At 41.5% G+C, this 27,782-nt stretch overlaps 1 protein-coding gene across 1 annotated transcript; it reads right to left on the bottom strand.

Annotated features, from left to right (window-relative positions):
* Positions 1–62: 62 nt before the first annotated feature.
* Arsk (arylsulfatase family member K) lies at positions 63–27,075 on the bottom strand. Its single transcript, XM_051172401.1, has 7 exons — positions 26,937–27,075; positions 23,530–23,689; positions 12,011–12,290; positions 9,576–9,747; positions 4,234–4,458; positions 2,552–2,776; positions 63–449 (listed from the first exon to the last, which is right to left on the bottom strand). Exons 1-7 carry the CDS (start codon positions 27,004–27,006, stop codon positions 145–147), a joined length of 1,437 nt encoding a protein of 478 aa, XP_051028358.1. The 5' UTR covers positions 27,007–27,075; the 3' UTR covers positions 63–144.
* Positions 27,076–27,782: the final 707 nt, after the last annotated feature.

The raw sequence follows: 27,782 nt of genomic DNA, 5'->3' as shown, positions 1-27,782 counted from the left end.
TGAACCAATAGGCAAGCGAGGAAGGATGAATATTTATAAAATATAAGATAAGTGATGGGCCATAGAAAAACAAACCAAGATCCAGCTAGTACTTAGTGCTCTGTCAGTTTCACAATCTACAATTGAATACACAGAGACACACCTTCACACAATGTTCCACGAGAGTCTACTGCTGCTGGGCGGGGCTGTGAGCCACTGGTTGATCGCACTTTCATACTTGCTTGGTTCTTTTTGCCAATCTTGATGCCACCTAAGGTGTGCTATAACATTTGAGTAATTCTGTCCTACACTTTGTTTCCACGCGATAAACTGCTCTCTATTGTATTGATGGACGGAAGCAGACACTTTAGGGTAGTTTACTATAGAACGCAGCTTCTGGTCCAAAGAATGACTAATTTCTGGAAATTCTGCAGCAACATTTATTAGCTCATCTGGATCTGAGGAAAGATCTGGAAGAAAAGAAATAAAATGGTTATACTCTAAAATTGTTTTTTTTTTTTTGATTTTGGTTTTGTTTTTTTAGAGCATCACTGCTACAGATAATGTAATGGGGTTTATTTTCATTTTACTTTCTTTTTAGTGTAAGATAGGCAGTAAGCATTCACATGCCACAGACTGGCCTTCCAATAAGCAGCACGCCACATAATGACTCATTCCATCGTAGGCCAATGACCATGACGTGGAGAACGGCTATGGATAGTGTTCTAAAGAACCAAGGCATGGCTATGGATAATATTCTAAACAGCCTTCCTGTTAATGAATGACCAAGTATTTTCCTGTCATCATCCTGCCATCCTACTTTTTTTTTCCCTTATGTATTCTTTGATGCCAGAAACAGCCAAATCCTCATAATTAGTAAGCTGGCTTAGGATAAGTTTTTCCTGTTTCTTATTTAAACTCACAGACATGTTTATTATAACCATTTTAACAATTCTTCATTCAAATAAGCCATGTTCTTTTTTTAAAAATTTTATTAATTTATTCAGATTACAACTCAGTTGTTATCCCATCACTTGTATCCTCCCATTCCTCCTTCCCTCCCGCGTTCATCTTTTCTTTTCTTTTTTTTAATACTAAATCTTATTTTTCTTTAAGCAGCTTACTGCTTAGAATTCTAAAGGTTACACTAACCAGTACTGTTCATTTGAGCCAATGGGCATGAAAATAAGCACTTTTCTCAACTAAAACTAGTGAGAAATAATGACAAATATTTCAGTTCCACACATGTTCTTTTTACGTGGGATGAGAAGACAGAGGATATAGTTTAGAATACCAATTTACTGAAAGAACAGCAAGTCAGAGACTTGTGGGCATTAACTTCAGTGAGTAAGGAAAACTGTATGTTCAGGAAAAGTTTGTATGGACCTATGTGGGTACACTGGCCAGGAGATGTCTGAAGGCCCATGTAACTTTACCAATTGACTTAAAGATAGCGCCTCCTTAGGAAGGACCAGTCCCTGAATAAATGCCAGAGAGTCTGTCATAGTTGTGCACCTCTGACCCTTAGTCACATTAGCCTTCTGCAGAATATGTTGTAAAGCCAAAATTTTCAACAACCGTAAAGATGTAGATGGATTTTCTTAACTAGGCAGAATCTACTTAAAGAAAAAGTACTGTGATGAGCTGAGGTGGCAAGATGGGGAAGAAGAAGGAGAGGAGGAGGGAGAAGGGGGGGGGGCGAGGAGGGCTTCTCATGCTGAGAAAGGATGAGGAAATCAGAAACCAGGCAGAGACAGTAGACTGCAGAATCACTTTCAGCCAATGGTCAGAGGCGGGGGTGGGGGGGCTCCCATCATAGAGAGCTGCTAAGATGATCCCCTGTGATTAGCTGTGCTGAGATTGCTTGATGACACGACACTGAGCTTGAGTGGCTGCTCTGGGGTGCTTGGTTTGCTGGGCTTGGTGTACCAACTCTGGATTTCACTCAACGATGTCTACCAGTTACATGCAACAAGGTCTAATGTATATGCGTTGCTCTGTTGGAAGGCAGGAACCCCTGTTCCTAAACTTGAGGAAGTTTGGCCCCTAAGGAATGGTTTCTAGTTAATAGTTCTGATATTTGTAACTAGGATGCAAACTTAGGAAGTAATAAATAGCAACAGTGGCCTTGACAGCTATTTTATGTACAACATGGGGACAAAAGACAAGAAAAACTCTAAATAAAAAAAATGCTGTTTAAAAATAAATTCACAGAGAGTGATGCTACAAGGCATTTTTACAGGGTGGAAGGAGCCGAGGGTTTGTGGTTAGACCCACACTGAACGTTTGGTTTTATGACTTCCTAGTCCGAGGCCCTGCACACGTGTCAGACTCTCCTAGCATCAATGGAACTTAGGTGTAGTGAGAATGTGCTGATCAGTGATGGAGAAACAGAACAAGTATTGGAAGATCTTACCAGGAAACACATGGCCGAATGAGTTTGTAAACAGACCAGACCTAAAGACTTACTCTAAACCATGAGACTAGGGTAAACCACTGTAGCGTGTTCAGGCATGAGAAGCAACAGGTATTCCAAGAGCTCATTCCAGTTAGGCTGCACCAAGAAGCTTACCAAAGAGCTGAGGCTGCACTGAAGCGCCGTCAGAGTAGGCAATGTACTTCCACTGGCCAGTTCGCAGCATGTAGGTGGAAGCATTTACGTTGCATCCATGGAATTCACTCAGAATCCAAGGCGGACGGTGGATTTTGGGTGTCTGCTCACTTGTAGATGCTTCTGATGATAGCGTCAACAAAGAGTATCCACTCAGGGTGTGAGGCAGAGCAATCCCAGCAATGTCTTCGGAACAAAAGTAGAGTGTTTTTTTTTTTTTTTAAACTAATTCTTCTTGGAGTTATTTGAGCATTCAGACACATCACCTACTTTTCCCATCACTAAGGGTTGCAAGCTAGAGATCATATATGGATTTGTAAGCTGACGGCCTAGACGAAAATGCTCGCTCATTCCATGAGCCTCGTTCCCCTGAGTGAGTTGTTAATTCTCTGACTGTTTCCTCATTTGTACAAGAGGTATAATAGTAGTAATTCTATCTCAAATGTTTGTTTTTGTTGAAAATTAGCTAACTTAAAATTTGAGAACAGAGCCTGGCACATAAGAGCCCTCAGTCAAAATTACTTTATATGAGGCCAGCCTGGTCTACAGAACAAGACTGAGGACATCCAGGGCTACAGAGAGAAACCTCAACTCAACTGGCCCCCTCCAAAGGAGGTGTACTCTTATTGGATGACGTGTGTCACTATGGGCAGGCTCTCTCTCTGTCTCATGGATGTAGACCAAGATGTCTTGGATGTTCCTCTCACTAGACTACGCTTTGGCTCCACCATCATAGACTTTCACCCTCTGAAAACATAAGCCAATTGAATGCTTTCTTTTAAAAGTAGCCTTGGCCACGGTGCTTTGTCTCAGCAACAGAAAAGTAACTAATGTACCCTGCAAAAAGTGGACAGAAGACTCTGTTGGAGGTTGGTTTGGTGCTATGTATTCTAATGCTAATTGCTGGCCCCCAGTATCTGGTTGCCGCCCAGAGGAGCACATTCTCATGTATACCTGTCTTTGTTGTGTAAGCATTGCTCTACCTAATTTGAAGTTAATAAAGTTGCTGAAGCCTGTTACTGAGCTGAAGAGAAGTGAGGAAGCAGAAGATGCAGCCAGAGGAGAAGCTGGAGAGAAGGAAGTTGCCATGGTGCAGTATGGACCATGCACATGTGGCCATGAAGGCTGGCCTGATGGAACAGAAGCATCCCAGACAGAAACAGTCAAGACAAGTAACATGCGGTGTGTAGCTGGGAGACAGCAATGCTTTTATACATCCAAGAGGCCTCTGTCTTGATTATTTGGGAACTAGCTGGGGTAGAGAAGCCCATCTAGAGTCAAATAACATTTCCACAAGAAGATTCCGTAGTGGAAATGCTTATATTTTAGGGAGGTGGTGGTAGAAAGTTGAGTACTGTATATAATAAATAAAATAATTATTTATTTTATAATAATATAAATATCATTTATCTGATGTATCTTATTTTATAGTCATATCCCAATTGTGAATCGTTTGAAGAGAAAATGACTAAAGTGGACGAAGGCCATAGAAACCGGAGGGCCATTATCGTTGCTTTTCAGATTACCTATCTATCTGACTCAGTGAGTGAGACCCTCAAGTTAGTAGGATTCTGAGCATGTTGCTTGTTTTTTTTTTTTTTTTTTTCCTCCAGCATTACAAATACCTATGTCACAGTACTTACCGAGCATAGTAGGGTAAATATCCACAAGAGAAACAAAATTCGGTACTTGTAGGTTGACCTTAATTCCTGGTCCCATCATCAGAAGAGGTACATGGGCGCTAGCTTCATACATACTCATTTTATAGAACTGGCGGTGTTCCATGGCCATCTCTCCGTGGTCTGATGTATATATAACAATAGTTTTCTGAAGAAGATCTAACTTGCGAAGAGCCAGAATAATTTCACCTACCATAAAATCAAGATAGACCTGTGAATTAGCTTTAGTTCATATTTCAGTTTGTCACACTAATTTAAGCAACTGTACCCGGAGTTTGTTGGGATTCTTCTCGGCATCTGAGTAGGACCTAGTCTGCACCTGCTTTCTCCTCAGCTGAAGGACTGGAGAGAGGGAGGGGGACAGAGTATCTACCGGGTCATCTGCTCGGCTTCTTTACCTGGTGTCATGCTGTCCTGGGCTGTTTCTATCAGAGAACACTTGAGGGCAGAGGGGCTTCTTCCCTTTAATGCTTCAACCTGAGGGCAGAGGGGCTTCTTCCCTTTAATGCCTCAAACGAGGAGAGACAGACAGGCCTGGGTGTTACCACTGACCATGATTCAGATGTTAATGAGGGTTACTATCACTACTGATCCAGTTTCTGCACAATAATGTTGGAAGGACCCTGCTGTTTAGGTGGCAGCCCTCCCCCTCCCCCCACCCCTCGAGTCCCGATAATCATCCTGAGCTCAGCATTAGATGGAGGGCTCCCTCTCTCCAGCAGGGCCTCCAGCTCTCTGCCTGACTCCATTTGGAGAGTGTCTTTAGACATAGATGCCCCTAACCACATGTGATATACGGCCTTTGACACAACTCACTGCTAGCTCTCCCATCCCTGTGCCTATAGGATAATTAGGTACTGTGTTTCTGTTCATATGATAGGAGCGTGCTGCCAAATGCAAATCAAGTATCATTAAAATGCCTAATTCCAACCAGTTCTGTATACCTATCCAGGAAGCCCCTTTACCTATGCCCCAAGAACTGTATAATTTTTTTTTCTCCTCAGATAAAGTTGTACTATCTCCCTGCAGTGGTTCCTGGGAATGGTCTTTCTCCGTTGTGCTCACAGCCTTCCAAGTCCTGGACTTCACCTTCTGCTCCTTCTGTCTTTGTGGGTTGGTGGCCAACAGCCCCTCAGGGAAGAGGAGACCCACCCAGGGGTTAAGGGCACTCATAACTTCCCTGCTACCTTCTCTCCTCGCCCCTATGCAGCTGCCATTGTATGCTCCTAAAGCTAAGCCACACAGACAGCACAAGGGATGCCGTGGGAATAACTGAGCAGTAACGTCCTTGAGAGGCCTTGTCTCTTTGACTTAAAAGTTGCCCCTCATTGAAATTATGAGACTCATAATAAAGTATAGTGCAGAGACAGAAGAAATCTTTATTTTGGTAGATCTTGAATCTGGGGTGCGAAGGTCTATATTAAATACACATATTTGCAGGTCCGTTCAGCATCGAGGGCCAAGGCTCTACAGAGTTAAAGAACTGCTTACTAATCAGGTCCCCTCCACATCCTTACTCCGGCTTTCACTCAATAGTGCATGCTCTGGTGGATGCCTTAGATCTGATGACCTAGTCTTGTCACACGTCTAGTTAAAACTTCAGCCTTAGACTTAAGTGTTCTGCAGTTTCCCACTGTCTAATTCTTTAGCAGGACACAGGAGTTCTTCATCTATGCTCTAAACTTAGCATCCTCAACTATCTGGTAAATCTAGCAGTCCTAGACCACACAGTATACCCTGAAGAGTGTAGTAGCTTATGGTTTTTTGTCTCTGTGTTGAATGTCCTTTCTCCTTCCCTCCTGTCACATTTTCACCTTTCTTTTATGATCCAGCTCAAGCATTAGGAAGCCTTCTCTGCTTTTTCACATCTAATCTCTCTGCTGCCCTTTTTTTATTTTTATTTTTTATTTTTTGACAACTGCAGGGATATATTATTAACACTGGTGTTTATCTGTATGTATATGTTTACCACATATGCGTGTGTGTCTGTATGCACACTTGAGCCATAGCACTAGGGTGGAGGTCAGAGGACAGTTCTGGAAGTCGGTTCTTTCCTTCTTCCACGTGCTTAGTGACAAGCACTTTAGCTGCTGCTCCATCTTGCTGGCTGCCCTGTGTGTGTTTGCTGAAGCTTTAGAGATCAGGTACTGAGTTGGGCTCTATGCTGAATACTATTAAGAAATAACACTCTTGACTCTTCTTTCTCAAGTCCACATCTGCCCTTTGGGATGTAATTTTTTTTTTCTGTGTACATCTTTCTTAATGTTCATGCATGAAAAAGTATATATTATAAAGTATGTATTAAAACTATAAAGTATATTTTAAAATATCTTATTCCTCTCTCTCTAGAAAAGAAATAACACATTAATTTAAGTTATTACAATTATTGCCCCAGGGGCTGGAGAGATGGCTCAGCGGTTAAGAGCACTGACTGCTCTTCCAGAGGTCATGAGTTCAATTCCCAGCAACCACATGGTGGCTCACAACCATCTATAATGTGATCTGATATCCTCCTCTAGCTTGCAGGGGTACATGCAGGCAGAGCTCTGTATACATAATAATAAATAAATTTAAAAAAAAAGCGAGCCAGTTAAAAACAAAACAAAACAATTATTGCTCCATCCCAGGGCCTTCATATTTTCAGCTTAATCTGTGTAGAATGTCCTTCTTTTTGCTTTTTCTCAGTTTTTGGCTCACAAACTGCCTCCTCAGAAGTGTCTACCGCAGACCCCCTGAGTTAGCACAGCTGCCTCACCGTTCCTGTTCACCTACACCTTCCACTGCTCACATTGCATTTACTATAGCATCTGTTCACCTGCCCAGCATCTGCTAATTGTCCTTTCTGCTGAAGACACTTCAGGAGTTGTACTGTCTCACTCCCTGCAGCAGCATAGAGGACACAGTACTTCGCTCTAGAAAGTGCACTTGTTGAGGCAGATGAGAAAACATTCCTGAGTGTCAGGAAATATCAATGAGATACAACTCAACAGTCAGATGGAATTATGGTTAAAGAAACACTTAAAAGATGACTGCCATTGTGAGGGAGAACTTGGAGGCAGGTGTGGTGCTGTGCACTAGTGCTAATACTTGGGAGACAGCAGCGGAAGGATGAGAAATTCAAAGCCAGCCTCAGCTACATAGTGATTCAAGGGTAGTCTGGACATGGCCTGTGACTCTCCCCACATGTCTCTATGTCTCTGTGTATGTCTCTGTCTCTGTCTGTCTCTGTCTGTCTGTCTGTCTGTCTCTCCCTCACACACACACACACACACACACTGAGAACTTGAAGTCTTTGTAACTTTTCATATTTACACTGATTATTTAGGCGATCTATCCGCATGGCTTCCTTTTTCTTTCTGCTGCATTCTATTTACACAGTGAGTACTAATAGCACTGGCTGTTTGTCCTTGAGTATAGAAAGTGTGCTGCTCACACTTCACCAGTGCAGTTGTGTTCTATTCCAAAATGTAGCAAAGTAAGTAACACAATTTTGTGAAAACAGTTTGTCATCGAAACAGCTGCTGGTTTTTTTTTTTTTTTTTTTCTCCTAAATAATGCTTCTTCAGCAGGATCAGGAAACAGCACTGTGTGACCATGGAGAGTTCTTCTACTTTCATCTTAGGGAGGTAGGCTTGCCTGAGACGACTTTGAGCATGAATGTCAGGAAACCCAATGACTACAGGCATCAGAGGAAACTGTCTGAGCTGTGGGTAAGTCTTACTCTAAAGGCTTAATGGAGAATGAGCTTATCTGTAGGTATTACAAGTGTGGAAATAGCTATAAACATTAACAAAGAAGTCTCTTTCTAAATGTGTTTGTTTGCTTGTTTGTTTATTTATTTATTTATTTATTTTTGGCTTTTCAAGACAGGGTTTCTTTGTGTAGCCTTAGCTGTCCTGGACTCACTGTGTAGATGAGGCTGGCCTCGAACTCACAGACAGAGGACTGTCTCTGCCTCCTGAGTGCTGGGATTACAAGCATGCCCCACCACACCTAGCTCTAAATTTTTTTTTTTATTAGAGATGCTAAAATGAGACTGGCACATCTGCAGTAAAACCAATAAAAGATGATAGTAAATATTGAGGTGTTAATTATTTAAACTGAAAATATTTTTCATACAGTGAATATGTTTACCTTTGAAGTAATGAATAAAAAAATGAACATATCTCATAAGCTAGTGGGACTATATTTAATCTTCTTATGTTATTTGACATTTTAAAGATAATAACTTCTTTTAATTTATAAATTGGTGTTAAGATATTTCTTGTCCTCTTGGTCTTTAAGAGCTGAGCTTTGTCTCCAGCCCGAGTGTTAACACTTATTTCTGGGATATGATGTATATGTTGACTGGACGTCTGTTGATCTTCCTCAGTGAGAAGAATACAGTGAACAGACAAGGACTGGACACTAAAGAGCAGGATGCTTTTGGAACGCTACTGACCTATGGATCTTCTACAGGAGCAACAAGTACTCTTAATCACTAAGCTATCTCTCCAGCTTCTGGAGTGCATTTTAAACACGTGTAAATGATACTGTGAAGCAAACATGAGTTTAAGCACTTTTCATAACACCTTAACTGGCCAGGTGCCCTGCCTCTAAGTCTGACATTCCCAGCAATCATAAGATTTGGATTGGAAATTTTCTAATTTTAATTTGCATATGAATGATTTTATAGAAAAAATTTCATGTACCACTTTTATCAGCAAGCGATTTTTTTCTAACTTTACATAAAATATTACGTAACACCTAATGATACAAAGTATATGTAAGAAATTCACATCTGTTTGGAGAAAAGTTAGAGATTCTTTTTTTAAAACTTTTAATTCTTCTATGTCTCTATGTACTAGGCTCCTGAGGACCATTAAGCAAATCCTCAGGTTCCAAAGAAAGTTTTTGCCAATCCCCAAATTGAGTCTTCTTCATCAGTGTTTGCAATGTGAAATTTTTCATCTCCTGGAAGCTAAGCTGCCTTACATTATCTCTCAGAGGCCTGTGTTCAGCCAAGTACAGACCTGTTTGAGGCCAATTGTGTTTTGCTTCAAAGAGAAAACAGCTTTCTATGACTCTTTCTTTATGTATGAACACATCTGAAAACTTAAATAATTAAAATAGAAAGGGCTCTTTATTCTGTCATTAATGTGTTTTTATGAGTCAAGATCCTCACAGTTCTAAGGCTGTGGTATCTAAGCAACTGCTTTACGAAACATCTGAGAATGCTCCCACAAACCCCAACTAGCACAATCACAAATTGTTGGAAAAATATTATCCTTTTCTTCATGTAATTGCTTATTAATTATACCACCTACCTAGCATGGCATCTGTCTCAGCACACATAGCATAATAAAATGCTCTAATGTTCTTAATTTCCTTTTCAGTAAACTTCCCAGTGCAGTTTTTTGTATAGGAGGAGTAATAGTCCACGGGGTGCATTTCTGACAAAGGCAACCACTTTGGGATTTTGATGGCATCATAAGCTACCTGAAAAGGAATGAGAAAATGCTTTATATTAGGGAAGTCACAACACCCCTTCCTTCCAGTGAGCATCTGTGGTAGACATCACAGTGTTTCACACATGGAATGGTTGAAAAGAATGGCTGTGAAGCATGGCAATTCTCCAAGTCGGAATGGGCTCCGTAATCCTTATTTATTCTCCCTGGAGGAGGAGTGTGTGGGATTCTGGTAAGCTTTCCTTGAGAGGTCAAAAGGAGAACAGAATTGTCTCCCAGTGATAATGAGACACTTGCCAATAGTGGATAATGAAAGATGCTGCAAAAAGCATACTAGGTAAACTGTGAGCAGTGCCTGCCTTCTACTGTGCAGCCTCTGACCTGCAGTGTGAGCAGTGCCTGCCTTCCCCTGTGCAGCCTCTGACCTGCAGTGTGAGCAGTGCCCGCCTTCCCCTGTGCAGCCTCTGACCTGCAGTGTGAGCAGTGCCTGCCTTCCCCTGTGCAACTGACCTGCAGTGTGAGCAGTGCCTGCCTCCCACCGTGCAGCCTCTGACCTGCAGTGTGAGTAGTGCCTACCGTCCCCTGTGCAGCCTCTGACCTGCAGTGTGAGCAGTGCCTGCCTTCCCCTGTGCAGCCTCTGACCTGCAGTGTGAGCAGTGCCTGCCTTCCCCTGTGCAACTGACCTGCAGTGTGAGCAGTGCCTGCCTCCCACCGTGCAGCCTCTGACCCGCAGTGTTAGTAGTGCCTACCGTCCCCTGTGCAGCCTCTGACCTGCAGTGTGAGCAGTGGCTGCCTTCCCCTGTGCAGCCACTGACCTGCAGTGTGAGCAGTGGCTGCCTTCCCCTGTGCAGCCTCTGACCTGCAGTGTGAGCAGTGCCTGCCTTCCACTGTTCAGCCTCTGACCTGCAGTGTGAGCAGTGCCTGCCTTTTCCTGTGTTACAACTCAACAAAGATGAACATTCAGTAAAGAAATGAAATGTGTTAAGACAGGGTGAGGAATAAAATCAAATGACATACATATGAAGTTGAAGAAGAGGTTGGTCTTGAATGCTGACAGTGCTGCCATCCAAAGAACCCAGATCCACAGTCTGAGGAACTTAGGGGCCAGAAACGTGTCATAGCCAGGAAGACCAGTTTGAAGAAAGGATAGATAAAATGGTCACCTTGAAGGAACTATTGCATATATATGTACATTGGAAGCTAAAATGTAAAATATAGGAAGGTGATCCCAATAGAGAAAGAAATATGACAATTTGCCGAGGCAAGAGAAGATGCTTGCTGTAGATCAGCTGCTCATGGGGGAGGCAGGCACTGCTCACACTACAGGTCAGAGGCTGCACAGGGGAAGGCAGGCACTGCTCACACTGCAGGTCAGAGGCTGCACAGGGGAAGGCAGGCACTGCTCACACTGCAGGTCAGAGGCTGCACAGTGTGAGGCAGGCACTGCTCACAGTGTATCTAGTATCCTTTTTACAACACTGATCCCAAGCATTTCTGGGTTTCCAGTAGTGTACTAAATAATATATTTTGCTATTTCTATTAGCAACCCAAAGGAAATTTTAAATATTTTGACAGGTGTTTTTAAAGCTTCTAGAAAGAAATGATAATTTCTTCCTTTGATAATTAAGATTGTTTTTTGCAGTTTCATTCTGTATGGCTATTTTTATCATCCTGAACCGGGGGAAGTGAGGCCTGCCTGCACTCCAAAGATAATGTCTTTCAGTTCCTTTTTATAGACATATCACATGTGAATCTATACAGTTAGCAAGTTCTAGCATTTTATTTCCAGAACATTATCCTTTTAACAAACTCATTACTGCTTTAGTTTAAAAATGTAAGTTCCTAATCTTTTCATAAATAATAAAGTAAGAATGAGTTAATGTTAAATGCCTTTGAATATGATTCAATGTCTTTTTCTTGTTTGTTTTTCTTTTCTTTCTTTTTTTTTTTTATTTTTAAGACAGGGTTTCTTTGTGCAATAGCCCTGGCTGTTCTAGACTCACTCACTTTGTAGAACAGGCTGGCTTTCAACTCACAATGATTGGCCTGCCTCTGCCTCCTAAGTGCTGAGATTAAAGGTGTGTGCCACCACGCCTAGCCCTTTTTTGTTTGTTTGTTTTTCAAATCAGGTTTTCTCTGTGTAGCCCTAGCTGTCCTGGACTCACTTACAGACCAAGGTGACCCCTCAAACTCACAGAGATCCACCTGCCTCTGCCTTCCAAATGCTGGGATTAAAAGTGTGCGCTGCTGCACCCACATCAATGTCTACTTTTGAGCATGCATAGAATACTTACTTTTTCAAGCCAATAAGGAGATGAGTGAAATGTGGAAGCGCCGAAGTTTTCTCCTGAAGCCGGTGAAGGGTAAGGGTGTGGTAGGTTCAACCCCACGTAAAGGACAAACGGTTTGGTGTAGTTAATTGCCTCCTGCCTTAGCCAATCAACTGCTTTGTCTGTAGTGTCCCAGTCCTTTTTCATCACTCTCCTCTTCCTGTCAGGGATAAGATTTACCACAGGCCTGCCTTCTTGTCTGAGCAAGAATGCAACTTCTCTCGTCCATGCTTCCACACGATTACTGAGGGTATAAAAAGACAAGTACATCAGAAAATATTCATGCAGTCTTAGAGACTGGCTAGGCAAAGGCACGAAAGCAAGAGGAAGATGATTTTAAGACTCACTCATGTAAGTGTTTAGATAACTGCATCACATCTCAGTTGAAAAGTTGTTGAGTGTTATGGATTTAAAAGCCATGGAAGACGGCATGGTGGCACAAGCCTTTAACACCAGCACTTGGGAGGCAGAGGCAGGTGGATCACTGAGGGTTTGAGGCCAGACTGGCCTACAAAGTGAGTCTTAGGACAGCCAAGGCTACACAGAGAAACCCTGTCTCAAAATTAAAAAACAACAACAACAACAACAACAACAACAACAAAAACCAAGAACAAAAACAAAGCAAAACTAAACAGCTATGGAAAACAATTGGATATTTGTTTGTGCTAAGATTATGACAGGTTACTTAGAATAGTTCATTTTTTTATGTGTTTTGAGAAGATATTAAGTTGTGCTGGCTGGTCTTATGTCGACTTGACACAAGCTAGAGTTATCTGAAAGGAGGGGACCTCAACTGAGAAAATACCCCCATAAGATCCAGCTGTAAAACATTTTCTTAGTGACTCATGAGGAAGGGCCCAGCTCATGGTGCGTGGTGCCAGCCTTAGGTTCTGGGTTCTGTAAGAAAACAGGCTGAGGAAGCCATGGGGAGCACATCAGTAAGTAGCACTCCCTCATCAGAAGCCATGGGGAGCACGTCAGTAAGCAGCACCCCTTCATCAGATCTGCATCAGCTCCTGCCTCCGGGTTCCTGCCCTCTTTGAGTTCCTGTCCTTGCTTCCCTCAGTGGTGAACAGTGCTGTGGAAGCGGAAGCTGAGTAAGCCCTCTCCTCCCCAAGTTGCTTTGGTCATGGTGTTTCATATGACCCTAAGTAAGACCCTAAGTAAGACATTAGTTAAACATTTCACTTTCCTAGCATTTTTCTTTTCCATTGAATTTTCTACCATTTTAGTATCTTTCTCTTAGAAGAGACTATTTCTAAACAGTTTATTATAATTTCTCTGCATCACTAAAGCTTTTATATTTAAAAATTCTGCCCCCCGTTTGTACTTCTTGTATGTCTAAATTCTGTTTTTTTTTTTTTTTTTTTTTTTTTTTTTTTTTTTTGTTTTTCGAGACAGGGTTTCTCTGTGTAGCCTTGGCTATCCTGGACTCATTTTGTAGACCAGGCTGGCCTCGAACTCACAGCGATCCGCCTGCCTCTGCCTCCTGAGTGCTGGGATTAAAGGCGTGCGCCACCATGCCCGGCTTAAATTCTGTATTTTAATATGTTCCTTGTTCTAGGTTTTCTGGTAAACAAACAAACAAACAAACAAACAAACAAAACAAAACGATTTAGCCACGGTCTGACCTGCCACAATTAGAGATGGAACTTTTTTGTTTGTTATAAACCAGGTACACTTTGTCTTTGTTGGCTGACTTGCACATTAATGACTTAGTCAGCTAATTTTTGGAAGTCTTTAGTTTGTGTCACACGCTCCTTGATGTTTTCAAGAAATGTCTAGGTTTGTGAGGCTGACGTTGTTGTTTATGGAGCATATGCGGCATTGCCAAGACACTTGTTTTATAGTCTCCATTAATATAAGTGCCTTTGAGGCGCTCTATCAGAAATATTTTTAAAGAATCTAGATAATAACCCCAGCAAAATTATATTTCATGTTAAAACACAATACTCAGAAGAAGAAATTTCAGACTAGAAAACGACCAATGGTCCATGGGTAATGTGGCTAAATATAAGGTTTTCCTCCCTCCCTGCACCCCCGACTTGATCACTGAAAGTAGATAAAGAAATTGAAGCAGTTATATAATAAAAATATTTTATTTTTCAGGCTGGAAAGATGGCTCAGCGGGAAAGAGCACTGGCTGCTCCTCCAGAGGTCCTGAGTTCAATTCCCAGCAACCACATGGTGGCTCACAACCATCTGTATTATGATCCGATGCCCTCTTCTGGTGTACATGAAGACAGAGTACTCATAAACATAATAATTTTAAAAAATCTTAAAAAAATATTTTTCAAAGTACATAGTTAATATATTTTAATAAAGTGTCAAAAAGTAGCATTTTAGCAGAATTACACCTAACAGATTCTAACTAATTCTAACAGATGAGAGACTCCAAAATAGGGTTTTCTGGGTAAAATTCCCCATACTGTAAAGCGTATGGCATCAGCTCTCAGTCTTTTGTTTGCATCATTGCTAAGCAATGCCCTTGTATGAGAGACTGGCTTTAGGGTGCATAACACCACTGGCATTCAGAGTAGAGCTCTGGGAGCCCCCGGAGAGCTTGCTGCATGAGGAAGGCTGGGAGGAAGCTCAGCGCTTCCTCGTTAAGGAAACACGGAGACATTACTAAGAAGCGAGCTGGTTGCACGGCTGAGTTAGCTGCTCATCGTTGGAATGGCTCAGGTGTAGACAGGCACTGGGACTGTGCTTAGTCCTTACCCAGTTAACCCTACGGCTCAGTCAGGGGTGAAGCCAGACTATGGCCCTCTCTGTTGGGCAAGTTCATTAATACCAATCGTTTTCTTTGGTGAAATTATAAAAACCGTTAAGCCTAGCTGGCTATACTTTTTAATCACATGACGAGTGAGTGTGCTCATATTTAACCTTTGTCCACTGTATGTTTTTTGGTTTTCTGTGTTGCTGGGATTCTTTTAATCTGTTGTGGTTAGGCATGGTGGTCAGCTGTGGGGCTCCCGGGAGGCCCAGAGAGAGGGAGTGAGGTCACTGGGGCGTGCTCATGCAGTTCTGAGATCACTTCTCCTTCCTTCGTTCCTGACCTCCCTCCTGCACACTCCTGTCATGGTGTTCTGCATCACCACAGACCCAGAGCCGTCTGAAATCTCTAGTCAAATCTTCCTGCCTTAAAAGCTCATCTACCTCAGGAACACAACAGAAATCTTACTAACACAGTCCTCTTAATGGTAGATGGTTTAAATTAGGTTAACTTTAGCCTAGCTTTATCACCACGGACAGCTCTAAAACTTGACTTTAGCACAAATTTTTTCTGCGTGCCACTGCTGTACGGGTTTTCTGTGCCAGCTCCCCTGCTGTAACACTGGGTATAGCTCACAGGGGTTAATTCATATGGTAACAAGTACATCTGAGGAAGAATCACACATTAAAATCGATTATGACAAATGAATTTTCTTTCACTGTGAAATAGCAATCAATGTAGGCAAATCTGTAGCTTCCTACATCTCCCACAAAGCTTAAACCTCTGTAGTTCTATTGGTCTCTCCCTACACATTGTTTTTGTTGGAACTGTAGAAGCTAATGTGTCTACAGCAATTCTTTCATATAGAAAAATGATAGTTCTAAAAATGCCCTTGCGAATTTCTGAACTAATCTAATAAATTTATTTTAGAGAAAGGAATTCACCATTTCTTACTGAATGTTCTTTTCTCATTATGACTAAGCTTCAAATTTGATCTTACTTAAATATTAGAGACTAAATCTCTATGATCTTAACCTGGTCAGCAATTATGAAAATTCTGGCATGAAGTGTGAATTGGACTTACGCTACTTTACAGATTTTTTTTTTTGTGGTTTTTTGAGACAGGGTTTCTCTATATAGCCTTGGGTATCGTGGATTCACTTTATACACCAGGCTGGCCTCGAACTCACAGCGATCCACCTGCCTCTGCCTCTCGAGTGCTGGGATTAAAGGCGTGCGCCACTACCACCTAGCTACTTTACAGAACTTTAATTGAGAAAGAAAACAAATAATGCAACTGTGTCCATAATGCAACTATGAGGTAGTGCAGTATAGGTGGGCTCACGTCAATGTTCTCCCAGCTTACATAACTCAATAAGTGGTTTGTGTAGGAAGCATTTTTCTAGCTTGCATGAGCATTTGTGTTGGGTCCCTAGTACTCACCCAAACCAAACCAAAGAACTTAATGAAAAATAATGAGGTACAAGTGAGGTGAAAACAACTGAGCTGTAATCTGAATAAATTAATTAAATAAAAAATTGAATTAAAAAAAGAAAAATAATGTGCATGTTCAGAGAACTATACTGAATAAAAATCTCATTCAATCTTCAAAAAGAATTTTTTTCTTTTTGTTTTTGTTTTCTTTTTTGGTTTTTTTTGAGACAGGGTTTCTCTGTGTAGCCTTGGCTGTCCTAGACTCACTTTGTAGACCAGGCTGGCCTCGAACTCACAGTGATCTGCCTACCTCTGCCTCTCGAGTGCTGGGATTAAAGGAGTGCGCCACCATGCCCGGCTCAAAAAGACTTTTAAAAGGCACAACAAAATGGTATCTATGATGCTTGAATGTTGTCAGATTTCATGGCTAAGAATCCCTCTATTACTACATTTACTATAGGATGCTAGTTTACCCACACACATTTAGGTACTTCAACCTTGCTTTGAAATTATAAAAAGTCTGAACATTTCTCATATTCTTTGTACACTTTATTTTTGAAACTTTAATATTTCTAGATTCATTTCAGAAAGAGGTGCAAAATGAAAGCCAGACTGTTATTCATGGTAAATACAAGTGCAATGCAATAAAATCGCATGGAGGTGGGCTGGGGTATGCAACTAATGGAAAGATGTAAAGAATAAATCAGGGTATCCCTTAAGGGAGGGAAAATTAGAAACGACATGGGGGGTGGGGTGGGGGAGCTAAACAGCTCCACAGATAAAAGCGCTTGTTGTACAGCCCTAATGACCCCAGGTCATTGCCCAGAGCCTACATGATGGAAGAGAACTGACTCCTGAAGGTTGACCTCTGACCTCTCTATGTGCCATGGTGTGGGGGTATGTGCATGCCCTGACCCCAAACTCACACACAACTCTTTAAAAAAATATATTAAATGGACTCTCAAAAAATTCTCTAGACTGCCAGGCATAGTGGCACATGCCTTTAATTCCAGCACCTGGGAGGCAGAGGCAGGAGGATCTCAGAGTTTGAGGCCAGCCTGGTCTATAGATTCAGGCCTAGGACAGCTAGGGCTACAGAGAAGCCCTGTCTTGAAACACCTAACCAACCAACCAAAAACAATTCACCAGAAATCATTACTGGACACTATCAAAGAATAAAAAATAGACTCCAATAAGAGGAGTATAAAGGAATGATTCTAAGTTTATTATTAGTTTTAGAGAACAAATATTTGCAGAGATTCTCAAATCTAACCTATTGATGATGTATAGACTTTATTTTCTGCCAGCTGTTTTGGCTGATTGGTCAAGTCCTTTGATAATTTTTAGTCTTACTTATTTCTCCATATTGCCTTAAAGGAATTCTGGTTCCTCTAATGCCCTCCAAAAGGTTTCTGCCTAATTGAGTAACTTGGTTAAGACATTTCTCCGTCATGCTCTTTATTTGTACCTACAGATGGCCTACTTCTATGGAGTTCATAAAATTCAAAATGACATTAATTATACACATGCCATTAAGGAAATAGTGAAGACTATTCTAAATGAACCTGAAGTTCTTTTATTATTACTATTATTATCATCATCATCATTATCATTATTATTATTATTATTTGTTTTTTTTTGAGACAGGGTCTCTCTGTATAGCCTTGGCTGTCCTAGATTCACTTTGTAGACCAGGCTGGCCTCGAACTCACAGTGAACTGCCTGCCTCTGCCTCCCGAGTGCTGGGATTAAAGGCTTGAAGTTCTTAAAGTAGGTAAACTTTACTATACACAGCTAAACTCATTATTTTTAGGAATTAAATATTTTTTAAAAACCTTAAGACTTGTAATGAGTTTATAAGTTCAAAAGTATTACCTATGTGTTTTAAGAGAATAAAGGTAAAAATTATGGTCTGCAGGCTGGGGATTTAGCTGAGTTTGATTAGCATGTGTGAGGCCTGGGTTTCAATACCACAAACAAAGCAAAGCAAGGTAACAACCTGAGTCCAAAACACAACAAACAAACAAACAAACAAACCCAAATGTTTTCCACTACTGTAAAGATGATGCTGGGAGTACAAACAGGCAATGTGCCATTCTGGACACTAAAATATAAAAATGGTAAAATGAGTTCTAAAAGAAGCTAAGATGACCAAAGTAAATGGCTACAAAGTATTAAGAATACCTTATTATGGACAGTCAAGGTGGTGCATGCCTGTAATCCCAGCACTTGGGGAGGCAGAGACAGGCAAATCCTTGTGAATTTGAGGCCAGCCTGGTCTGCAAAGCAAGTCCAGGACAGCCAAGGCTATAAAGACACACACAGAAACCCTGTCTCGAATTAAGGAAAAAAAGAAAGAAAGAAAGAAAGAAAGAAAGAAAGGAAGGAAGGAAGGAAGAAAGGAAGAAAGAAAACCTTACTATGGGAAAACTATTTAAAAGTATAACAAATACCATCTTTGTTTGCAGAGGCTAACTTGGTCAGTGTTCTGAGTTTCATGGTTTCTTCTTTCTCACTGATTCCATCTGGACAGCCTTCCTTGTTGGTCTGGAATGGCAAAGGTGGCCACTATGCTACAAAGTTTCAAGTGTTAAGAGTTCTGCATGTATCTGTTCTTTCATTTGGGAAGTAGCCCTCTAGATTTCATTTGTTTGAAAGGACTAAAAATGTTTCTTCTAAATAGATTAAAGAGAAATCTATCTTGATGAGCAGAGAACAGACATGATTACAAGACAAACTTACAATTACAAAATGACAGATGACTTGATTTAAGGTTTTATAGTTTTAGCTAGTCAAACTAGACAGTATTTTGTTTCGTTTACTTTCTGATAACATTGGATGGCATAATTAGTTGTCTAGTTGCTCTGATAAAATACCCTGACATGAGCAACCTTGGGGAAAGAAGTTTATTTTGACTTGTAGTTTCAGAGTACAATCTACTATGCCAGGGAAATCACAGCAGCTGGTCACACTGCATCTGGAGTCAGGAAGCATAGAGAGATGAATGTTTGTGCTCTGTTCATTTTCTCCTTTTATTCAGTCTGGAACCCAAGCCTAAGGAATAGTGCCACCCACAGTGCACAGGTATACTCATCTCAATTATCCTAATCTACATAATCCTTACAGGTGTGGCCAGAGCCTTGCCTACTAGGTAATCCTAAATACTGTCAAGTTGCTAATTTCATCACAGATGCTAAGTTTCACTGGAGACACTGGAGAATGGTGCATTTTGTTGACCACTGTATTTTAGCATCTAAGAATAGTTTGGTACACATCAATTCAGTGAACATAAATTTAACGGATGTTGTTTCGGTAAATTAAATCAAGATCATCTTTAGTCTTAGTGTATTTGTACGTGTGCGTGCGTGCGTGTGTGCGTGCGTGCGTGTGTGTGTGTGTGTGTGTCATGGATGTGAGGATATCAGAAGACAACTTTTGGGAGTGGGTTCTTGCCTTCTACGATGTTTAAGGCAGACTCTTGTTCTTCTCAATGTACTATCTGTATACCCTAGTGTTTGAGGTTAGTCTGATGTATTTTGATGCTAATTACTGCTTGCTGTCTCTGCCCAACGTGCACCTTGCCTAAGCGCCTAATCCATTCGACCAATAAAAGTGCTTATAAATGTACCATGTGTATCCTGCTTTTATGTGGGTTGTGGGAATCTGAACTCAGGTTGTCAAATCTGCATGTCAGGTGCTTTTACTCAACAAGCCTTCTCGTAGGCCCTTAGTCTTAGTAATATAATGACCACTACACATAATGTTAAACTTTACTACACTGCCATTAGAAAGTTAACCTTAAATGTTTCTTTATAAAACCAACCACCTAATTCTATACACATATAAATTAACATTTCCCTTTGATTTTTTTTTAACCCTAAAAATAAAATCTCTAAAAACATGACACTGTCTTCAGTGGTGTAGCCACTGATAACATGCTCACATGCCAGTAACTAATGTCCCACCCATGCTCATGCAGTAAACTGAATTAAACTCAGTGGGTCACACACACACACACACACACACACACACACACACACACACACACATACACACACACACACACACACAGAGAGAGAGAGAGAGAGAGAGAGTGTTCTATGAACTAACAGGAAAGTAAAGCATTTTAGAAAAGCAGAAGTTACCTAAACATTAAGCTGTAAGGCTCGCTGAGTAGATTTGGCATTACTTTAATCTTTCTCCAATGAATGGATGTTCACCCTGCACCAGGCACTGCTACACACTTTATTTCACTTATTCCTATTATAGTGTCTTAATGTCAACCCAGATAAATGCAGGTGTTCAATGAGTAAGTATTTGATTCCAACTATATACGGGACCCCCAAACCTAAGTGAAGTTAGGGACCTTGCCCAGGGTGAGAAGAAAGAAAGCAAGGCACATAACATTGTCCCCTACATGGCGTGCGCTCTGTGCTCTCCGCCTTCTGCTACACTCCCAAAGCAAAGCAGAACACAGGGAGAGACTTTTACCTGGAACACCCACCTTGCATGACAGTCCCTGGTGAAAAGCACATTAGGCACAATTTAGTAAGAGTAGGCATGTACTACAGGAGACAGCACAGTGTAAAATCAGATGGCAAGCAGGCGGGGCCTTAGAAGCCATGCTGTGGCTATGGCATGCTGATGAACTTAGAAAAAAAAAAATAACTCGTGGATGCAAAGCAGGTCGGGCATGTGGTCGATCGGGTGTTTATTTTAAAGATCACCATTGCTGTCTTAGAAAATGGTCAGGCTGAGTAGGAAGACTTCAGCTAGAGACCGTTTTGATAACTTAGGTAGGGATGGCAGTGGCCTGGTGCAGGCAGTAAGAGAATAAACTGGGGATGCTTTATAGCAGAACTGACAGCACTTGGTGATGAAAGGCGGGGTCGGGTGGGAGGTGGGGGATGGGGTTGGAATAGACATGTTAAGGTGCCTTCTGAACCTGCAGTGTGGCTATATTCTAGATTTTAAAAACAGAAAAGGAGAGAAATTTAATACTAGAAAGAACAGCAAAATTAATATTCACATTATTCTAGTATTAATACTCTAGTGTTGGTTTAACTGCAAACTCACTGCACTACCTCCTTAGGGCTTGTCTAATTTTTAAAAAAAATTTTAAATTTAATTTTATTAATTTATTCTTATTACATCTCAGTGGTTATCCCATCCCTTGTATCTTCCCATTCCTCCCTCCCTCCCATTTTCCCCTTACTCTCCTCCACTATGACTGTGACTGAGGGGGACCTCCTCCCCCTTTATATGCTCATAGGGTATCAAGTCTCATTACCACAAAATGGGTCACTTAAAGCAGCCATGTGCTCTTCCACACCTCTAGAGACTGGAGACCCGGAGCTAAGGTCAACAGAGCCCTCGCTCCTCCTGAAGGCTTTCAGAAGACTGCTCATTGTCTCTTCCTGGTTTATGGCGACTCCAGGGAATCTGTCACATTCTCCAGCGCGCCTCCCCCCCATCATTCCAAGCTCTGCTTCTGACCTTAACTGTTTCCTCTGTGCACCTGTTTTCCCTTCTAGTAAGCGTGGAAGCCACTAACTTCAGCATTTATCCTAAATCTAGAGTTCGTAATTTTCAAGCTCGTAAGTAGCTGCGTCTGCAAACAGGATCTATTTCCAAATAAGATCACGTTGTGAAGTTTCAATGCTCATTAAGTTTGGGTGGAACACTGTTCAGTCCACCACCCTGACTGCTATTTTTCATGGCATTTTCAGTTCTCTTACTTATCATCTCCCATAGTGTCACAGTCACTCTCAGTTATCTCTCACCAAGCACAAGGTGTTGTCTAAAGTCTTGTGTTGTTGGGAGTCCCAAGTGTTAGGCGACCCAAGACCATGTTTGTAGGAGGAACTGCAGGACCTGGAACATGTTTTCACATAGAAGTGCACAAAGCAAAATCAGGACAAGGAAAGGCGCTTAGGGTGAAGGCCGAGGCAGCCTGGCTCAAACTTGCAAGCAGAGTGCCCAGCACACGCTGACTTGTGATTACAGGTGTGACGTGCGGTGTGACTTCTTCCAGGTGTGAAGCGCTGTATCTATTCAATGCATGCACAGTATTACCCTGGCTTAGGGAATCAGTACTCCGGTTTTTATTGAGGACTCACCTTGTGCCTAACCCATCCAAAAATTCCAGTCTCTGAAGAAAGCTAACTGTTTCACATACACCACGTGATACAAACACCCCAGCCCACTCTTATCAGTTACAGAATGGTGGAAAAACACCGGCCACACCCAAGTTCCCAGACACCAGCCAGGGTCAATCATGTGGGCTGGCAACTATTTTTGAGGTAAGTTTCAGGTTTGCATGTTAGCACTTTTCTGCACTAATTATTTAGTTTAGTCATCACATCAATTAAAGTTCACAGAGATTAGGTGTGTTCAAGGTTACACAACCACGAGTTTAGTAGTCAGGAGAGAGACTGGCCTAGGCAATCTAGGCCAGGTGGTGGTGGCAGAGGCAGGCAGATCACTGTCAGTTTGAGGCCAGCCTGGTCTACAAAGCGAGTCTAGGCTAGTCAAGGACACACAGAGAGACCCTGTCTTGAAAAACCAAAAAATAAAACAAAACAAAAAACCAACAAAGTTAGGCAATCTGATTCTCTTTACCACGTGCTTTTTTTTTTTTTTTGCGGCGATGTGGATAGAAGCCATGGCCTTGTGCACGCTAAGCATGCTCTCTAGCACTGAGCAGAACCCCTAGCTAAGATAGCGGCCTGAGTTTCTAAGGTTTATTAAAATAAAAGTGAAGTCATAATAGCTTCAAATTCTAGAGGCCTGTCAAAGGTCAGTAGCAAGAAGGCTAGTTAACAAAAATTGTAAAATGAGAAAAAAGAAACTATAATATAACAGAAACTCACAAAATAATTCACAGGCTAAACTATACAAATATTATAAATATATTATGTGTGTTTATATATATATGTATATATATATATATATATATATATATATATTTTTTTTTTTTTTTTTTTTTTTTTTTGAGACAGAGTTTCTGGCTGTAGACCAGGTTGGCCTCAAACTCAGAGATCCGCTTCCCTCTGCCTCCTGAGTGCTGGGATTAAAGGCGTGTGCTACCAATGCCTGGCTGCTAAAATCCATTAATTATAGATGTTAATGTTTTAGATAAAAACCCCACCAGAATATTAGCAATTTTAATAGTTTAAGAAGATTAAAGAAAGTTAAGCATTTGCCAAAGGGGCCTAATTGAGGGATTAAGAGATGTATTTTTAGCCTTGTGGTGAAGTAAGTATAAAAAACTATAAAAATGTGCGGCAACAGAGGATAGCGCTGGGTGAGTTCTGTCCGTTTCAGTTTTTACCTAACGGAATGATGTCCTGAGGTATAGTCCAGTTTTCCAAATGTCTGTGTCTGATAGCCATGCTTCTCCATGACATTCATCCACGTTGTATAATTTGGATCAAGACCCTTAAAATTATTCCAAGATTCTGTTAAGTGAGTGAAGAGGCCACTCCACATTGCTGGGGGTAGGGGTTGGGATAAGAGAGACCAGTTAAGGTAAGTCTTAACAGTTCAACTATAAAAGCAATTACTCACAGAACATGGCTGACTGTTTTAGAGTCTATGATTTGGGATAAGAAACGTCATCAGCAGGGGCGGTTCCCAGACATTTGTCATTGCCACTTCATTTTATTGGAGGGAAAACCCTGCATGGAGTATTTCTAGTCTTCAGACAACCAACCTCCCCCTCCACCCACCCCAAGGCCTAGAGGTTAAGTTGGTCAAGGTATCTTTGTATTTATGGATGGCATTTAAACACAGGGCCTGAACATCATTAGCATTTTTTTTTTTTTTAAGTCATAAAAGCTATCCATATTTTTTCCTAGTGTTTTAAAGTCTAAGTTAGCCGACTGTGTTGGGTTGACCTTTTGTACAAGGTGTCAAGGTTGCCTGTGCATATTCAACTTGATTGCTGTTCTAGCAGAGAGCTGAGTACTGGCCGGACTTAGCTATTGCTATTCTTATGGCCCAACGCTGGCCTTATATTTTGTATACATTTGCCTTCCCCATTTGTTGACCGGCTTTAATAAAGAGCCGATGGCACAGACAGGAGGGAGCAGGAACTCCCAGGTAGAGAAAGTCAGGCCTGGGAAGATTCACCCGCAGGACAAGGGAACAGGAGCAGAGAGAACTAGTTCCGTGGCTGGGGGTGGGCTACAATAATTGAGGCAAGCCAGCGGAGGGTCTGCCCAGCTAAGGCCTAAGCTTTTACATATTAATAAGTCTCCGTGTCCAAGGAAGTCCAGCTATAGGACTGACAATTACAGATATTGATTCCCTTATATCTCTAAGAAAAGGAAATAAATAAGGATGCTATCTGTTCTCTCTCACTTTCTGAAACTTTAATAAATGCTTCTTTTCCTTTCCTCACTTCTGTGTACAGACATGGTGAGCGGGATATGCCTTCTTTTGTCTGTGTGTGCCTGTGCATGTCTAGAGTGTCTTGCTAAATAGGGTTTGAGATAAGGTCTCTCTCTTTTCCCAAACCTGAAGCTTGCTGTTTGGCTTTACTGGCCAGTCAGCAAGCCCCAGGGCTCTTCATGTCTCTGCCTGCCCAGTGCTAGCATTACAGGCACGCACTGTCACACCCAGTTTTTCATTGTTTTTTTAAAAACACATGGGTGCTGGGTACTCAAACTCAGGTATCATGCTCATGGGGCAAGCACTTTATTATCTGAGCCATTTTCCAAGCCTCCCTTTTCTGACCCAACAAAATACTTTCTGAGAAGTAGGGTACGAATCCCAGTAACCCCAGTTCTGGTATGTTCTCTGATGTCATCCAACCTTTTTGTTTTAGTTTTCTTCTGCAAATTGGGCCAGTAACAGTAACCATGCTCATGGAAGCATGGTTCTAATATCTGTAACATATTAGAAGATATTTAGAATATCATCAGATGCAGTAGGAATACACTGAGCATTTAAAAAAACGTTATTCCTTGTCAAAACACGCTTCTTCTAGGAGACCTTCGGAGTTCCTTAAGCACTTTCTCATTCATTATTCCAATTGAAAGGGACACAGCACAGTTAGCCTTCTGTAGCTCAGGTCACTGGGGTACTTCCTTACAGTTTCCACTGTAATGGAGGTTTACGTAATGTAAGGTTTAGAGTCACCTTATCCTAGCTCAGGGCTCATTCCGGTCAACACACTATAGACATTAGCAGACATGTTTTTCCCCCCAATATTTTAAAATTTTAATATCAATCTTAATACAGACATTTTTAAAATATGATCTCTATGGCTTTGTGGGCTCACAGAAAAACCAAACTGCTTGTGTTATTTACGTGTTCCATGACACATAATCACAGACCACACGTACAGAGGCATAGGAGAGCAATTTTCAGACAAGATTCTTAAAAGCAATTTTCATTTTCTAAACTTATGGCTTTGGACACTGATGTGCTTGCCAACAAAACTATGCCTATTTGTTAAGTTATTACAATAAGGTGAACACTTACATTTCTGATTGATGTAAATTGGGGCAGAAGAGAGAGAGAGATAAAGTATATAATCTGCAATAATTTGGAAAACTTAAGATAAACATGATTATGAGAAGTTCTGACTGGGAAGAATCTTCTGTAGAGCCTGGGGAATCCTCTGGAATGCCCTTCCGGAACCCTCATTGAAAGGCACCCTTGTGTTGGGCATGGCCTGCTGCTCTGTATTTGATTGCTAATTATTTCCCACCCGCCCCTGAGGTGTTGTCTGTTGCGTTTAAGGAGCAGACTCTAGCATACCCCAAAACGATGTTTGTAACCTTACCTCCAAGTTATCCCTGACTGGCTGAATGGATGCCTACACACCTGGGCAGTGCAGGGTGAGGAGGGGTAGTGCCTATACACCTGGGCAGGGCGGGGTGAGGAGGGGTGGTGCCTACACACCTGGGCAGGGCGGGGTAAGGAGGGGTGGTGCCTACACACCTGGGCAGGGCGGGGTGAGGAGGGGTGGTGCCTACACACCTGGGCAGGGCAGGGTGAGGAGGGGTGGCCAAAGTCTGTGGGCTTCCGGGAGAGAAGGGTCTTGGGTAGCAGCGAAGTAGCAGAAGAGAAGGAAGGAGCAGGTTTGCAATGGGATAGGAAGGAGCCACGTGGGCCAGGAGGAAGAACTCTGAAGTTCCACACGGAAAGAAGTGGCCCAGGTGAGCAGCATAAGCAAGTATTTTGGGGTTATGGATGGGAAACAGCCCAACCAGGAACGATTAAAGCAGATGGCATGGGATGGAGGCTGGGAGATAATGGAAGATAGTTTGGGAGTTAATATTTGCCCAGCTTCAGGGAAAATGAAGCTATTCTAAAATACAACAGGTGTCTGTGTTTTTTATTGACTGATAGCAGGCTATTTTTTAAAAATAATAAACCTTATTATATATTTATATTTACTACAATACCCTTGGAAACAGAACTGTCTGAAGTATGAGTGCCTGTGCTTTGATAGTCGAGTGAAAAAACATGCAACAGCAACACAGGGACTAGACAGCACCCAAGGCAAGAAAAAAAAATCCCTACTTCATAAAAACAAGTTAGAAGTTCAAATGAAAGCAACGTTCAGCATATACCTTATAACACATACCAGTTACACCAAGATATTTTTATTAGGTACTAAATGTGACTTTACAATAGATTTTTTACATATGATATTTTAAACCTGAATGTACTTTAGGGCCCCGACTGTTTCCATTAGCATTAGGCAGATTATAGGCACGGTCATACCTGCACGTGATGGACAGCAAATGGGAGAGTTTGTGTAGGCATTCAGAAAGGTGGTGCCATGTGCTCTCATGAAGCTGATGAAAGGAAGTTTTACCACCTGACTTCCTGGTTGAAATGTTAGCCTTCCATCCTGAAATAAGGAAATCCAGTCATGGCTGATCACACTACCAAAAGAAAATAGTTCCTTTAATTTTAAGCACAAAATCTACAACCCCAAAAGACAGTATGTTTGTATGAAACTTCAAAAAGAATAAAAAACAAGCACAGAGATATATTATTAAGAACCCAGAGCCCAGATAAAATTTGGAAGAATGTTACTCTCAAATTCGTTTACATATATTAAATTAAATGACTCCTTGGAAAGTTCTTTTGGAGAGTGAAGAAATAAATGAAAAATTATTTTAATAAACATTAAATATTTGTGGGTTTATGTATCAGGAACCTTACAAGATCTGACGGCACAATGATGAGTTAAAATAGAATCCCATTTCCATGAAACCTACATCCCATGGGACAGGTAAAAAGAACACTAGCAAATTCACTTTGATGCCTTAGTTAGGGTTTTGTTGCTGTGAAGAGACACCATGACCAAGGCAACTCTTAAAAAGGGAGACAGTTAACTGGGGATGGCTCACAGCGCCAGAGGTTCAGTCCATTTTAACCATGGAGGGAAGCATGGCAGCATACAAGCTGGCACAGTGCCGGAGATGGAGATGAGAGTGCTACATTTTGATCCAAAAGCAGCCAGGAGGAGCTTGAGCACAGGGGACCTCAAAGCTCACTCCCACAGTGACACACTTCCTCCAACAAGGCTATACCTTCTAATAGTGCCACTTCCAAAGGGCC

This window comes from Acomys russatus, chromosome 30 (assembly GCF_903995435.1).
Source record: "Acomys russatus chromosome 30, mAcoRus1.1, whole genome shotgun sequence".
NCBI lineage: Eukaryota > Metazoa > Chordata > Mammalia > Rodentia > Muridae > Acomys > Acomys russatus.
Note: the sequence above shows the minus strand (reverse complement) of the source record. Positions and strands in the feature narration are given on the sequence as shown.